Source organism: Lampetra fluviatilis, chromosome 20 (assembly GCF_964198595.1).
Source record: "Lampetra fluviatilis chromosome 20, kcLamFluv1.1, whole genome shotgun sequence".
NCBI lineage: Eukaryota > Metazoa > Chordata > Hyperoartia > Petromyzontiformes > Petromyzontidae > Lampetra > Lampetra fluviatilis.
In genome coordinates, this window is record NC_136294.1 from 8,619,041 (window position 1) to 8,636,376 (window position 17,336).

The window sequence follows — 17,336 nt, forward strand, 5'->3', positions numbered from 1 at the left end:
CCAATTCAGCTGAATCACGTTACATAAAACTACCTTTATTTCGGCAAAGAGAATCTCACTCCAGCTATCGTGACTCGTGCTTTTTTGGTGTGTGGTGTCAGCTGATCGAATCTGAGAGCGCAGAGGAGACGTTAAGAAAAAGAAATACTCATAGCCAGTATTTCAACACAGAGGCCTTCAATCGGGGATGTGGCATTAAATGTCAAAGCTTGTACGATTCATCTTTAGCCAACAAAGCCCTTTGCTCTTCCAAAGTCTAATTTAATTATACTGTCTTTCCAGCATGGTCCTTCCCAGTAAGTACAGTATAATAATGGAACTGTTACAAAATAATATATATTTATTTGCTCATTTATCTTCAAATAATTTCAGTGCAGAGCCCACACAAGAACTCCCTGGGGTTCAACGAATCCATCCAAGCTCTAATTTTGACCGGTTGTTTACATATGTTCACTATTACTTTGTGTGTACTCAAAACATAGACATTTGTTCTCAATGGGATTTGAACCTGCCACAGACAGAGGATGTGTGCATTAGCTTGTACTGATGTGCGGCTGATGCAAATGTGGGACCTTTTTTTGCCAGTATCATAGTATGAAAAAATATGAAGAGGTTTTACCCTTTCTGGCAATAAAATAGGTGTTAAGATGTTCAAACACCAAATAGAAACCTTTTGGCACTCTCTGGTCTGACACTGTTGAGACTAGGCCCTAAAGAAGGCTGTCGCTGGTGTAGACCAATCAGTTTCAAAGACAATGCCATATATTACCAGACCATGTTTGTTTGCATGTTCACCACAAGTCTTGTGTGTGGTTAATCCAGACTTGATTCCTTGCAAAATGTTTCTATTTGGTGTTTAAAGATCTTAACACCTGTTTTATTGCCAGAAAGGGTAAAACCTATTCTTAATTTTTTCATATGATGTAATTGTGTTTGCAGGGCGACATTGGGCCATTAGGAGGTGAAGGGGAGCCCGGTCTGGAAGGGCCCAGGGTACGTACCCCACAGAGACACGCCAGCACATTGATACAGCAGTCGTGCTGTGACGGTTCCACCTGAAGACGGAAGCTTGTGTTGCCTCCGAAACGTCGTGATTTTTATTTTATTTTTATTTTACTTTTATTCATTTAAATGTTGTACCTACGTGACTTTACCGAAAAAACCTAAGAATATGAATCCTTGCAGTCACGAAAGCTTCAAATCTAGAAGCACATTGAATGTTGGAGGAGGGCAGCGGGAGATGTGAGTGGGCGGCAGGCTCTCAGCTTCCAAAGCTGCGCTGCTCGAAACAACACAGGGTCGTGTTTGCAAATCCAGGGCCCTTAGTTCAACTCTGGCTCAGACAGGAATCATTAACATACACTGCCTTGCCGTACTGCTACAACGTGATCTTTAACCCCACCTTCAAAGTACAGGATTAAGACGCAGAGACCACCTTACACAAGGCAAAAATGCAGACCGGTTTAGACTTTTCTTGGACTAATGAGCAAAGTGCACCCTTATTCCAATGCCAGTTGAGTGCCCTGACACTTGCAGGAAACTTAGATTTGTTATGAGCTCATCAGGATCAAGCCGCGGCCTGACACTGTGTAGCCAAACTTGCCCGGTGGCAATAGTGCACGAAACCACGAATAGGGCACTGCTGATGAGATGCAGTAAAGGTGTCTCGCAACTTCCGTTGCAGACATTGCTGCTGCGGCACAAGATGCTTGATTTTGACGTTGAAGCAACAGCAGAATGTAGAAGCGCGTCATCTGTTTTTCAAAACGCGCTCGCGTGCATCCACGGTACCAGCGCGTATTTCACTGGGGCCGTGTGGAGCGCTCCAGCTTGATTACAGATGCAGCGGGGCTGCTCATCTCGTACATTAGCACCTAATGGCATGTAAATCATCGCAACAAATAGGCCTCACTTGCAGACGCACCGCGTCCGGCGAGTCGTCGGCATCTTTCTTCGCGAGGCGAGGGGTGCGTTTAACACTCGGCAGGCAGGCCATTACAATGCACTTTTTTTTTTTGCAGCTATTAAAAAATATTTCTACAATGAAAATCAGTAGCATTACATTTACTGGAGTGTTCCAGTGTGACTGTGCCTAGAATCATAAATGCCACATTTAATCTCTTGAGTGTGTTGCATTCATAATGATTTAGACACGTTCTTAATACGGTTTAGGCTTACGTAATATGCACACATACAGCATATGCGTTCACACACAGACACGCACACATGTATTAATGTGTACGCCTGTACCTCAGGGATTGCCAGGCCCAGTTGGTGATGATGGACCACAAGGAAAAGATGGAATCAAAGTACGTTGACTCACTGTTGGTGTTATGAAACATTTTTATGCAATGTGACCCTGTTGCACGCAGGGAAAAGAGTATATCTGTATATCAGGTGGTCAATTTTAGCTCTCCTTGGACAGGCATTTTTGCTGTCTGTGGACAGTCAGCATGGGACCTTAAACGCTGGCAAGACATGAGACATACAAGTCCCCCGGTGATGGGCACAAGCCTCGTAAAAAGGCCACTTTGTGTGTCTTGCATTATCCACTCAATGAGCCCTCCCCGGCCACAAGTCTTTCCGAACCCAACAAAAACAACCTCCCCCAGTTGTACCTCTCTACGTGTCCCGCAGTGTTTTACAGTGGCTTGCATTATGCCGTATCGCAATGTGTTTGATTTTATTTTTGTACCATGCGCTGTGGTACAAATGCCTTTTGTTGTATATTTATGGGACTTGTTCTTGTGCTGAACAAGAGGCAGTTTAGGAAATGGAAATAAAGATATTGACAGTACTCTGAATGAGTAGCTTTAAAGCCCCTTAATGGACAAAGGAAAAGTGCGCACGCAGTCTAGCAACAGTTCTTAAGCTTAACGAATTTGTAATTGTTCATCCCACTTGCCGATAAATTAATAAACACATTATGCCGGTATTGGTGTTTTCCTTTGGATACGTTTCAGCACTAAGCATGCTTAAAATAGCTGTTGGCAAAGCCGATTGTATTTTCCTAAACAGCAAGACTGTGTGGTCTGGGTACAAGAGATGAGACGGTCATGTCAGCCACGCTGAACGGTAATAAGAGATGATGTGCAATACTCAGCTCCTTCCCGTGCCTGCCTGTTTCAGTCATGCCAGGTTCCGTGACTATTGAAACTGGAAATGCATATTAATTTTCCACCAATGGTGCCTTGTTGCAGCTTTAACCAAAAGGCACATGCCCTCTGCACATTCCCTATTTGCCCTGTTCAGTTTTGAAGGTGATTGAGCAGGCATATGTGTGTGTGTATCGATCTCTCTGTCAACCGTCTCTTGGTGCAGGGAGAGAAGGGAGACCTGGGACTGAATGGGGAGGATGGAGAACGGGGCGACATTGGGGACAAGGGGAAAGAAGGAGCTATTGGAGACCCGGGGATTGTGGGCATGAGGGTGAGTTTCCCGTTGCTAAGCTCCTGGTCACACTGCCGCCTGCTTCTCACTTGGATCCAAAACTGGCCTTTCAGGGCACCAAAGGTTCGGGTTTTGGTGGTTTCAGCGCAGCGGGACCTGCTGTTATGTCTGGCAAATGCATTGCCCTGACAACTGATACCAGCTCACCTCCTGACTCCAGCATTGAGTTGTCGGCCGAGAATAAATTGCCGCTTTTTAGCGCAAAACCCCAGCTGATGCATAAACAAACGAACGATCTCTCGAAAAAACAACTCTACAGCCAAACGAAAACTTAAGTTGTAATCTCTGTGTTAGTTTTGGAAAATAATTCGCCAGTGCTCCCAGTGCCAAGCTGCTATAAAAAAAAATCCGAACGCCAAACAGCAGCAGATTGTTAGGAACGCGAAAAAACTAAACGCAACGCTGCGGAGTGTTGTGCGTCGCCAATAGAATGATGACGGAATCCCCTGGTTTGCTTTTAATCGAGCGTGTGGACTTAAGTTTGTCGGCAAATCGGCATCCAAGCTTTTTTACTATGCCCAGCAAATGCTGGTGTGCTCGTGAATAAGTCGCATGCCTTTGTTCTACGTAAATATAATTATACACATGCAGAAGGAAACCTGAACAGCAGCTAATGTTTCATCCTGACTACTTTTGTCAAGATGCATCCTTGTTTAAAACTGTGAATTATTATTTTATATGCTGTTCAATACAATTAGATTTTCCCTTAACATTGATAATCCGTTTGGCAATCTACTGCTGGATAAAGGCCTCCCCGTGCCCATACAGATTGTGGGTGTTATTTGACCATACCTCATTACGCTGGTCATTTTGGGTTTTTGAAGAAGAGAAAACTGAACGTGAGCGGAAACGTACAGTACAACAATGGATTTTGCTGCACTGCTCTCTGATGCCCACCACGTAGCCCCACAGCAGCCTATAGCAACCTGTTGTGCATGGTGGCCACCCTCTACCCAGGCTCCATCGTGCTTAGCTTCTGGGATCTCTTCTGAAATCTGACAAGAGTGGGTGCATTCCGGGTGATTTTTTTTTCGTTACGTTACACATCATCGTCGATATTTAGACCGTGCCTCCCATGCAGTACACCTTGAGGCGCCCTGTGGCATCTGGACCCCCCCCCCCATTGGCAGCTGTCCCTGTGTGGCACAAGGTGAATGCACCATCGGTAAGAAAGTGGGCATGAATCTGCCAGTAGAGAGCAATGTTGCTATGTGGCGGGTCTCCAATTAGGTAATTGGCAAGTGATTTATGAAATTTGGACCATGACTACAGCACACATGGTCATTTCTTTTTAAAATGCCGCCACGGGATCTTTAACAGCGACTGTGAAGCAGGTGGTCTGTGGTGATCAAGTTCAAGTTCATGTATTAGGTATAGCCCTGTGAGCCATTCGGCTCTTGAATCGGGTGCAACCGCAACAAACAAAAAAACATGAACAAAAAACATCTTAAAGTGAATATGTGACTAAGTGCAAACAGAAAATCCAAGAAAAAGACAGCAAAATATTGCAGAAAAAAACACCGTACACCAACGCTGTGTGCAAAAATCCCAGTGGGATGCAAGTCAAACAACAACAACAACCACAAGACAAGACAACTTAAATTAAGGTTATTACACTCACAGTATTAACCAGGGCAGCTGCCAGGCTCGAACCGCGAACCTCTGCAACAAGCGGCAAACGTGCTGCCGCTCGGTCCCCTTTAAACTGCTAATGAATGGAATTTGCCACTGGGCATCTTCCTTATTTTACAGGGAATGGAAGGGAAGCTGGGAAAACTCGGCGAAAGAGGAAAACCGGGGAAGAAAGTGAGTGTTCCAAAAATAAACACACCCACAGGCAGATGCATCTTAGATCATACAGCAGTAGTGGCTCATTTGCCTGAGTTCTTTTTTTTACACATCAATTACCATTTCTCATGAAAAAAACTCACTGCAGAAGACCCTTGCACCGGCTTATCAGCCGAATTCTATTCCATCCATTATTTATATTGCTATTTTTAAAACGAGCTCCCGAAAAAATTGCAATATTCATTTGAACAAACTTGCAGCAACAGTTGAAACTATGCCAAGAGCATCACAACTCACTTGTGAGCTCATCGATCACAGACAAGGCGTGCCTTACTACTGGCTGCTGCTGCTGACAAGCTGCAGCGTACATCATGGTGCCCGTCCAGTTTTGAGTTTGCGTTTTCTTTTGGCTGGCTGGCTGGCTCGTGTCAGGGCGACAAGGGAGCAATGGGTCACATCGGAGAACCAGGAAAAGCGGGCCAGTCTGGCAGCAAAGGAAACCAGGGCCCTGTTGGAGCACGAGGATCAAGAGGTCCTGTGGTAAGTTGGACCTGTGCAGCACATTCTGAAATCCATTTCTGGATGAGGGCCTCCCCATGCTGTGTGGATCAGGTCGGGGGACATAAAACAGTTTAACAACATTTTTTTTGTTCTGTGCTCCCACAATATAGACCCTTAGCAGCCTATAACAACCTATTTTATGCATGGTAGTTTCCTATAAAAGAATTATCCAGGCTCAGACCTGCTTAGCACATTCCACGTGATTTGTTCATAGGCTTCTTGGTTCTTTCGGTAAAGTCACGTAGAAGGGAAATAATAAAATAATAAAAATAAAACATAATTAAATAATTATTTCCCTTCTACGTGACTTTACCGAAAGAACCAAGAAGATGAATCCCTGCAGTCATGAACGCTTTAAATCGAAATGTTCATAGGCTGTGTCAAGTTTTGAGATATATTTTCTCTATCACATTTAAATGGGCCTCTGATGTAATATTGCTCATCTTGAGTCTGGGTGGCAAAGAAAGACTAATACACTATGATGTCCTCTTTGAACCACACTAAAAAAGTTTTGCCTGTCTGCAATCTGACCTGACCCAGACCCTCACCTTGGTGACTATGGCGACAATGATAGTAATTTTATTAACGACGATAATGCACGGCAGAAATATAATGACATGAGCGTGTGGCGCCTTATGAAAGGGAACTTTGCTGTCCAGTAGCAAAAATGTGAACGAGCCCAGCAGCATTTCTGAAAAATGGCTTGGCCCCTACACGCGGCTTTTCCTTGGAAAATTACCCGTGGCGACGATAACCACTGACTCCTGGAGGCACGGGGCCTCCTTGCCAATGAGGTTTATATAGATATTTAAATGGAGCCTCCCTACACGAATGAATGTGCACAAGAAGTAAATAATTAAGAATCTAAAGACGCGTTCAAGATTTACTGCCCCCGATAAAACATCACAGATGCTCTTGGCACCCTCGCGTACGTTTTTCAGTGCTCATTCCAGAGTGAGCAAGGCATGAAATCTGATGATATGGGAAAACAGGGACGCCTGTCCGATGAGCTCAGTGGCCACTGGAGGGCAGCATCTTTACAAAGCGTGAACACTTGGGACGTAAACTAGAAACCTTTTTCTTCTTGGTTTTTTCGGTAAAGTCACGTAGAGGGGAAATAATAAAATAATAAACATAAACATAATAAAATAATTCTCACGACGTTTCGGCCACAATGCAAGGTGAAGACCAGGTCTGTCGGGAAGACAGCGTCTGAATGAAACACCACCACGCTTGGAGCGTATATTTTAGCTGGGTTGGACGGCTGCTTGCGTTGTGGCCGAAACGTCGTGAGAATTATTTTATTATGTTTTATTTTTATTATTTTATTATTTCCCTTCTACGTGACTTTACCAAAAGAACCAAGAAGATGAATCCCTGCAGTCACGAAAGCTTTAAATTGAAATAAACCTTTTTGTCATTCAACCAAGTAAGGCCCACTGAGCTATATGGCTCTTTTTTCAGAAGCGACGTGACCAAAAACGATAGCTGAACAAAGCGGCTTATCGTCTGGAAATTTATAGCACCAAAAAATTCGCAACACGTATTTCTAAAATGTGGAGGGAAAAACCGGAGGACCCGGAGAAAAATGCACACGACCACAGGGAGAACATGCAAACTCCAAATATACAGGCTTTAGGGTCAGGATCGAACCCACGACCTGCACACCAGGTGAGGCAGCCAACATCTCGCCATCGCGGTGCCAAGAGTTGCCATCCAAAGATTAGCCACCCCCTTCTGAAATCCGATGTTGCAATTCATGGTCATGGCTTGATTTAATAATATACATCTTTTTTTTTTTATAAAAATAAAAATACCTTGTACTGGATGGTAGCACCTCTAGACGCTGCGGGGGTCACCACGTGAACCTATGTTATGAATTTTTTAAAATAGATATATTTTCTCATTGCCAAGTCGATGCATACATCACGCTCTTAAGAATTTATGTTTTCTATGATTCGATGCATCATTGCACCCCTAAAGAACAACTTGTAGATGTTGTGGGTTTGCTCTAACACACTGGTGTGCTGAACTAAATCTTGACGTAAAGCTTTCGTGACGGCAGGAATACATATAATATGGGTCTTTCGGTAATGCCACGTAGATAGAAAAATAATAAAAATATCACGACGTTTCGATCGCAACACAAGCAATCGTCTTCACCTGAATCGTCTTCACCTGAAGACGATTGCTAAAGACGATTTCTGTCTACGTGGCTTTACCTAAAGACCCATATAATATGTGCTGAACTAGTAATTCATCGGCTCGTTTTGTTTACTTGACTAATTGGCAGTATCGGGTGGTGGCAGGATTCAACGACACGTTTATATTTTCGCGATCTAACCCAAATAGCTCTATTGTGGATAACATTGGTCGCGAAAGCCTACTGCATGTTAAACCTCTTGTTTGTACAACTCGTAAGAGCGGTCTCTCACCTTGCCGCTGATGGAGTGGCGGCCGGGTAACACCGCTGCTGTGCCTTTCGCCGCAGGGCGCCCCCGGTGCAATGGGAGCCGAAGGAGAGGACGGCCTCCCGGGGTACCCGGTAATGCTTGCGCTGCTCTTCCCTTCCGCGTCCGTCCACGCGGAATTTTGTGAAATAATATAATAGTATTCGTAATGGTGAGAAAGAATGAAGTTGGTGACAAATAGAATCGGTGACGAGGAAATGTATCCTGTGGATCGCACGTGGAACAGCGAGTGTTTTTATTTGGGGGGGGGGGGGTTTCTTCCGCCTCCATTTGGTGGTCATTAAATTCTGTTAAATCCATTTAAACATTTTTTCACGATGATAAAACCTTGGATTGCGAATAACTTGGTCTGCGAGTGTTTTGCAAGACGAACACATTTTTTTAATAAATATTAATTTGATAAACGAGCGAGGTCTTGCAGTACGAGTAGTACGTGTACACGCTTTGTATGCCGAGTGTCACGTGATCACAACTGATATACGAGTGCTTTGATATGCGAGTGCTTTAGATTACAAACACGTTTCCGGAACGAATTATGCTCGAAATCCCAGGTTTTACTGTATTTATCAAATTGTGTCACAGAAATTAGGAAATGTATTACATTATTATTTTGTATTTACACACGTCAATATTTTGTTTCATTTTACGTGTTTTTTTTTCCAGTTGTATATTATTTATATATTTTCGTTTTTTTCTTAGGGTCACCAAGGACCCATTGGCCCTTCTGGGCCACCGGGCATTAAGGGCGAGAAGGTAAACGTTCAATACTTAATCTCCCTGTTTCATCATTCGTAACAATTTAGCAATGCAACTATAAAAGAAGTTTCAAATGTATGTTATTAACCAGGCTGCCAACTTAAGAGTGACCTGGAGCATTTGTTTGACAGTAGGAGGTGCACAATGACTGCTGTTATGTGAACAATCCCCATTGAGTTATTGGCAGGTAATTTTCCACCCTTTGGAACGACTTTAGGAGATCTCTAATGTCCACTGTGAAGCGGACGGCGTGTAGTATCATCACAGCCATGAACCTCTGCGACAAGCGGCAAATGTGCCTTCCACCAGGCCACGTCAAAGCCCCTAAGAAGGTTTTGGCCTTGAACACAGGTGCATGTAAAGGATGCTAGGAATTTCATAGCGAGATCATGTAAGCAACTTGGAAGTTGAGAAAAAAACCTGAAGAGGGATTGTTGTTGTAGGTGTCATCGGGAAGAGGTTGTAATGAGTGAGATAGTTACGTGTGAGGACAGGTGACCGAGGCAGACATTGGAGTTGGCGACACACTTTGAATGTCAGGTGTTGACTCCACTGCAAGCGAGGGATCTAGCGGGAGTAGCAGGATGCGAGAGCGAGGTTCGTGGTGGCACCCGTGGCTTCGGCCTTGCTGCGCCGCATCAAGGCCTTGCGTTCTCGACAAAACAACTTCGGCGCCTGCCCTCTCCTCCCCCCACCTCTCTTGTGTGTATTAAAATAATGCTAGAATGGCCGACCCGATGAGATTCCCACAATAGGGTGTCTGCAATTACGGACTTGTAATGTCGGCCAGTGTGTTTATTGTTGAAGCGTACCATGTGTTAGAAAATGTCAATACAGAAAAAAACAACTACAGCGGCAGTGCTCATACGTATTATGCTCCCCTCCCCCCCCCCGATGCCTATGCATGCGCAGTAATGTCGTCTGTGTGTGCTGCGGGTTTTGCATGTTTAACCAGGGACAGGCAGGCGAGCCCGGAACACAGTTTGGCCCCCCTGGACCAAAAGGCCTCATGGTACAAACGCAAGTTTGGCACAGTCACAGAGTAATACTGGAATTTGACACAGTCGTACGTGACACGCGTGACACTGCACTCACGGTTTCGCCACACTGCCAGCAGTTGACAAACGCACAACGGGGGGTCACAATGTTTTTAAGAATGTGATATGAAGAAGGGCCATTATCCAAAATGTTGCCCATTATACATTTTTCTGACAAGGCCACAGTGTTATTGACGAACGTGTTGAGTTATTTTTCCTATAAGAATGGGGATGCTAAAATGGCAAGCTACGGTGCACACTTAATTTATTTTTCAACACACAAACAGTCTTACCTAACAATGTCCTTTACTCATGTAGGAAAGCAGCACTGAGTCTTAAGCCTCTTTCTCAGAAGGGACCTAAAATGAAATGTTTGCCCATGTCCATTAATTAGCACTTGGCATGCAGGAGGAAGCAGGGGTATCTTGAGAAAACACATGCATATAAGGGGGTAACACTCAGATTGTGTCATGATATTCTTAGTTTTTTTGGTAAAGTCACGTAGGTAAGAAATTAAAATTAATAAAAGTAAAATACAAATAAAATAAAAATCACGACGTTTCGGAGGCAACACAAGCTTCCGTCTTCAGGTGGAACCGTCACAGCACGATAGCAAGTGACTTGATACAGCTATCGTGCTGTGACGGTTCCACCTGAAGACGGAAGCTTGTGTTGCCTCCGAAACGTCGTGATTTTTATTTTATTTTCATTTTACTTTTATTAATTTTAATTTCTTACCTACGTGACTTTACCAGAAAAAACCTAAGAATATGAATCCTTGCAGGCACGAAAGCTTCAAATCTAGAATTGTGTCATGATATTTCACAATGCATCGGGATTTTCGACCTACTTTATGAACGGGGGATTTGCACGTAAGTGGAAACTGGAGTTCCTGTTAAAATCAATGCATATGAGAATATCATGCAAAGGTCCACACAGATAAGTCCAGGGCCCCACTTGCTGTGATGTCAACGGCTGTCCACCTCACAGACCAGTGGGTATTGAAGTTTCATGAATATAGCATTAGGTAATGTATCATTATATATTTGGTACATAAAAATGGAGATTTGATAACAAGCCTAATGATTGGTATAATTCTCAGAACATTTTTACCACTGCTCTTCATACCAACATGTGATAGCTTTTTTCATGGCTTACCTACACATTTATGGTTGGAATGCTGATTTACTGGACTTGAGCGCGCAAACTTTAACATCATTAAAACATCATTTAAACATGTCACTTGCAGGGCCCAGTCGGGCCTCCCGGAGAGAAGGGAGAACCTGGCGATGTCGGATACCCAGTAAGTCACCTCCATCGTCTCTTCCTCCAAGTTCCTTTCACCTTTGTCAATTCAAAAAAATATTAATTCTTATATATTACACATTCGATAGTTTTGTTCGTTGCTGGCTGCTTGGCGTTTTCAGCTTTTTGGGCTCTGCTTGGCGAAGTGCAGGCCTCATCAATCACGCCACTGGTTCACCATTATATAATGTGGTCATTGCTTTCCACATCAGTACCTGCATATCTGTCTCCAATGAAAGTCCCTCTCAATTTCCATATAGCAGGGTTTTGCAAATTCCAGAATTCATAATCCACCTCAGTCAGCAATTGCATGTTGACAAATTCCAGCATTAACTTACAATACAGTTGTTAAACGTGCCTGTTGATTGCTAAAAACGTGGCAGCCAAAGAGTGAAGAGAACATCTCATAGAGGATGACTACCATGGGGTTAGAACACTCACTAAGATTAAATAATGTGTGAGAGTAAGATGGATTGTGACATCACAGAACCACGAGGGATGATGATGACAGAGGGAGACTTTCATTCAGCAGTGGAACGAACATGGCCTCTAAATAAATCTCTTGCAGGAGACTTTTATGGACAGTAGGATGTAGAAAACTGATACAGTAGGTTTAATTCTCAGTTGTGGAATTTTGCACTCAAATTGGTGACTTGTCTGAGACCATCCACTCACTATATAGTACTTGAGGACTCAGTGTAATCAGTGGTGGCTGCCCAGCATCAATAATGCCATCTCAATTCTCTGACATCTGAGCGACCTGCTTACCTCAAATTTAAATCATATTTAAGTCTAGAAACCAATGGTTCTTTTTGAATCATTGATTTCCAGCAGAATTTGTTTGACCAAACCATGCCCACTGCATCAGTCTCAACTTCTACGGGTCTCACCAACAGGGTGTGGCCTCATGGGACCTCCTTTGCCAGTACCAAAATATACTAATAGGGTTTTTCCCCTTTTTTTCTGGCAACAAAACTGACACCTTTTGAAAGGAATCATGCTTACATTAACCACAATACTTGCAGTCAAATGCAAACAAAAACAATACTCTGCTAATTTATGCATTGTCTTTGAAACGGATGTAGCTGCTCAACCCGAGCTCTCATTACTCTGGTAGTGCGTTGTCTTTGAACTGTGCGCCTTTTGGCGTCATCTGGTCGAACACCATATGAGACTAGGCTCCAAAGAAAGCTGTCTCTGGTGTGGACCAATCAGTTTCAAAGACAATGCATAAATTAGCAGAGTATTGTTTTTTGTTTGCATTTGACTGCAAGTATTGTGGTTAATGTAAGCATGATTCCTTGCAAAAGGTGTCAGTTTTACTAATTTTATTATGTTTTATTTTTATTATTTTATTACTTCCCTTCTACGTGACTTTACCGAAAGAACCAAGAAGATGAATCCCTGCAGTCACGAAAGCTTTAAATCGAAATTTAAGTGCTGCTGGTTTGCCTGGTGGTACAGGAGAGAGCAATCCACAAATGCCACGGGGGCCCTTCACGCAGCACATCCCTTGTCAAATTTTACAATAAAAATAAAGAATCCGGTGTTCGTGAGACATCTATGTGGAGATTTAGCATGTTTCCACGAGCCACAGACCCGAGTGCGTACTGCAGTTGGTCATTCTGCCGTCACCACTTTCCTTGTCTTTTTAGACAAACACGAGTTGAATGCCATTATGGGCCGGAGCCAGAATTCTCCAGGCCGATTACCTACATCAAATTTCTGGCCGAGTGTAAATGCATCGTCATTACCGAACATGCCAATGAAATATGTAGTAGGTGATGGTACCACAATTTATTTATTTATTCTAACATTTTATTTCGTCACCAATTCAGTCTTGACCTTTGGCTCTGGGGAAGTCTTATTCGGCAGTGAAATGCCGCTTTCTTTGAGCCAATGTGAATTTCCCTTCGACTCGAGTTCAGACCAACTCGGGTGCACCCTTGCCAACTCAGGTTGGTTGTCCATGGAAACGAGGTAAATGCGTGCTTGTTGTTAACTGCAGGGCCAGCGCGGCTTTGACGGATCACGGGGAGCCAGGGGGGAGCAGGGTCCCATCGTAAGTCGCACCGCCAACAGCACTGTTCCACAGAATGGCACGACTCGCGGTGTTTACAACGTGTTCCATATCCGGCTTCACCGAGATCATCGTTCTGAAGTTCATTTCTCCTTTTCCAATCTCCACAAACAGTGTATTGCTCTTAGTGTGCTCATAAGCTTGCTTGGTTGTTGCAGGGCGAGCCGGGAGAGCGGGGATATCCAGGACCAAAAGGACCTAAAGGGTACGAGGTGAGTACCTTCCCAAACAATACCTGCAATGTGCTGACAAGATAAACGACAGTTTTAAATTGTATGCCTAATGGGTTTTTTTTTGTGTGCAGTCAGGCGCAGACCATCCGTTGCTTAATAATGGGTGGCTGCCCGTTTTTACACCCAGATTCTCATACTCTTAGGTTTTTTCGGTAAAGTCACGTAGGTAAAAAATAATAATAATAAAATAATAATAAATCACGACGTTTTGGAGGCAACACAAGTCTCCGTCTTCAGGTGGGACCGTCACAGCTAAATTTACTGTATCAAGTGAAAAGAAATCCAAAAGACAACATCTTAAATACTAGTTAAGGGGAGGGGGGAGGGGCTTATCTAAATGTGACAATCAGGGACTGGGAGGGGGGGGGAAGTGGGCGGGGCTAGAAGGGAAGGAAGAAGATGCACCTCGGCAAGCTTATCTAGGTACAAAAGCCCAAAATAGCAGCAATGTTAAACCCAGGTTCTCATTCATGAGTCTTACCTGGCCATTGTGGGCTTCTTGAGCCACTCGGTCATCTCCAGCTGCTGTCCTGTATTGGCAGCCTGAGAGGCTTGAACCTCAGTTCCACCGTGAGCTCTGCACTGTCACGTGGACCTCGGCTCAAGATGCAACTTGGCCACCCCGTGTGTGCCATGTGCAAGCCAAGTGACGACTGCTTTCTCGTCTTCTTGGTTCTTTCGGTAAAGTCACGTAGAAGGGAAATAATAAAATAATACAAATAAAACAATACAATAATATAATAATTATTATATTATTAGAGAAAGCAGTCGTCACTTGGCTTGCACATGGCACACACGGGGTGGCCAATAATTATTATGTTTTATTTTTATTATTTTATTATAAAAATAAAACATAATAAAATAATAATTATATTATTCTTTTCTGTTTTATTATTGTATTAGTTCCCTTCTACGTGACTTTACCGAAAGAACCAAGAAGATGAATCCCTGCAGTCACGAAAGCTTTAAATCGAGACTGCTTTCTCGTCTGAAAATCCTATTGTTGCATTACCTCACATTCATGGCAGTGTTATCCAAATGCCTTTACCCACAGGGCACGAAGGGCAAAGCTGGTACACCAGGAACTCAAGGAAAAGCCGGACTTACGGTACGTTGTTGTAGTCCTGCAGGATTGCCTGTTAAGTTTCTTTACGTCTGTCATCATCATAATACTCATCAGGAGCAGCAGCTTTTATCTTTCCACTGCTGGATGAAGGCCTCTCCATATATGATGCCACCATCCCTCTTACGGTCCTGCGAATGTAATCCCCAGGGGCGTGTTCCCTCCGCTGGCTGCCATTCCTTAGCCAATCTCGTCCAAAGGCTATCATCTCTTTTCGCAATGTTTCCTGCCAAAAATCCACTTTTGGTAACAGTCAACGAGGTGTCTCCGATAATTTTTTTGGAGACGGTATTTGTTGCTGAATTCCTTCTCAGAGTCCATGTTGACTCTTTTCATTGCTGTATTTATTGTAATTAGATTTTTTTTTACGCGACCTGTTGCAAATGTTGTGTTTGAAATTTTTATAGTTTTTCTGTTTTGTTGATGAACCCCGATTTAAGAGCTTCTTAGCCCACAGGGTAATTACTACTATAATAGCCCAGAAATGTGTGTCCCGCGCGTGACGTCACACCACATGGTGCCCCCCCCACCCAGCCCCAGTCAAACGAGACAGAACCTCCAATGGCAGATTTGTGTTGTCCGACCGCGCGTGAATTTTGCAATCTGGGAACATTGAGGTAACAAAACAGATGTCAATTGGCATCTTAGCCTGGACTCCCCTCCCCTTGGTCAACTCAGCCTAAAGTTCGTACATAGTGTCGGCTATAAACATCAGCATTTAGGTGACAAAGGCAGTTGGGAGCACATTTTACTGTACACACAATCCAACTTATGGCACTTGGTCCAAATTTCAAAATTAGATCAATTACTCTCAAATTACTGAATTGGGATAACACCATTTCGCAACATCACCTTCTACTGGCAGACTAACGCCCATTTGAAAGGCCAGTCCAGTGTACATCTTGTGCCGCACAGGTACAGCTTCTGCTGGAGTTCACCTTGGCTAGACTGCAGCAGGACATGGGAATGGTTGAGATGAAGATGGTTTAAATAGTTTAACACGTAGGCTTTCGCGACCAATATTATTCATAATCAACGTTTTTAGGTTTAGATCGCGTTATTTATAAATGTGTCGTAACCCTCCACCACCCGACACGGCCAATCAGTAACAAAGTGTCACTTTGACAAAAGACAAATAGTTCACTGCTTTAGCCCACCGGTGTGTTGAAGCGTGAAACCACAACATTTACAATTTGAGTACGACGTTTCGCTGGTAATTGCATCCAGCATCTGGCTGGTGGTGGTGCATGCCTGTAATTCACCACTGTGGAGGAACGGGTTGATGGATCGCACAAATTTTGTGAAACTCCCTTTCCATGGTTTGAGGTACCATACTCTGGCTCACCAGGAGAAGAAAGTTCAGAAAAGCATTTTGACTCCACCTGTTGCGTCTGCATGAGATAGAGTTTTTCCCGCTCACACGTGTGGCTTTTCTCTGGGCGCTCCAGTTTCCTCCCACATGCAAGTGCTCATTTATTGGCCGATAACACCTGAATATATAGCGGACCGCAGGAGCTCAGGAAATTGTTGGCGCTGGCTCACCACAGAGCTGCCATTCTGCTTGTATCTGATTCATCGTGCCACTGACGCATTATTTCTCTTCGAGAGCGAGCGAATAATGTGCATGTTTCAAGTTGAAATTATTATTATTATGTAAGTCACATTGAGTTGCTGAGGCATTTATGTGCCTATAAAATGCAAATCTCTTACCCCTTACATTCTAACTTGAACCTACGGCGTGTAACGGATAAGTGTGCGAACCTTGTTTTTCTGTCTCTTTGTCCTTTGCACAGGGTCCGGTCGGGCCCCATGGGCCACGGGGATTGCCGGGCTGGCCCGGGCCGGATGGTGAGAGAGGGCTCGAGGGCGCGCCAGGCAAGGACGGGAAACCGGGACCGCCCGTAAGCGCCTCTCCCTCACGACAACCACGCAGCTTTTCTGAGACCCCAGCGCAATAAAATTAGAAACGTCGTAATGACTTTTTCGCTACGGCTCACGAGATTATTGAACAGCGACGTGACGAAGGTGTGGAGGGGTGGGTGCCCCAGTAAACGTTGGGCCAACCTTGATCCAATAGTTGGTCCAACGGTTCCAGCCACGCGCCAATATAGTATGTTTACCGGCACAGTGTTTAGCGCAGAAAGCTGAATTTGTGTCCTGGTCAAGGCCAACATCAGTGGGGAGCGATGTCAAGACAACTTCTCACTTCACCAACCCACACTGACCAGCATGATGAAGTATGGCCAAACAATTCACCATTACTACAACCGCATAAAGAGACCATCATCCAGCAGTGGATTGACAAAGGGTTGAAGACTATTCTCGTAGTATTATTATTAATACTACTAAAACACTGGAAGTGCAGAATTTGATGTCAACAAATTCATACCTTGGTGGTTGTTGATCGTCTTGTTATTGAACATTCACTTCTCACTTTTCTAAGCTATTGCTAAATGTTCTTGGATATCTGTTGAGTATTTCAAGAAAATTCTTTCATAGTTTTTGTGCTTTTAAGGTGATAATTATATCAAT

The 17,336-nt window shown here is 43.9% G+C and overlaps 1 protein-coding gene across 1 annotated transcript in view; it reads left to right on the forward strand.

The window, feature by feature from the left end:
* Positions 1–17,336, forward strand: part of COL24A1 (collagen type XXIV alpha 1 chain) — a 158,703-nt gene that overhangs the window by 121,731 nt on the left and 19,636 nt on the right. The window contains exons 35-47 of the mRNA XM_078865719.1: positions 940–993; positions 2,256–2,309; positions 3,322–3,429; positions 5,203–5,256; positions 5,671–5,778; positions 8,291–8,344; positions 8,970–9,023; positions 9,982–10,038; positions 11,313–11,366; positions 13,377–13,430; positions 13,607–13,660; positions 14,736–14,789; positions 16,598–16,705. Coding sequence (XP_078721845.1) covers positions 940–993; positions 2,256–2,309; positions 3,322–3,429; positions 5,203–5,256; positions 5,671–5,778; positions 8,291–8,344; positions 8,970–9,023; positions 9,982–10,038; positions 11,313–11,366; positions 13,377–13,430; positions 13,607–13,660; positions 14,736–14,789; positions 16,598–16,705 — 867 coding nt within the window. The remainder of the gene's footprint in view (positions 1–939; positions 994–2,255; positions 2,310–3,321; positions 3,430–5,202; positions 5,257–5,670; positions 5,779–8,290; positions 8,345–8,969; positions 9,024–9,981; positions 10,039–11,312; positions 11,367–13,376; positions 13,431–13,606; positions 13,661–14,735; positions 14,790–16,597; positions 16,706–17,336) is intronic.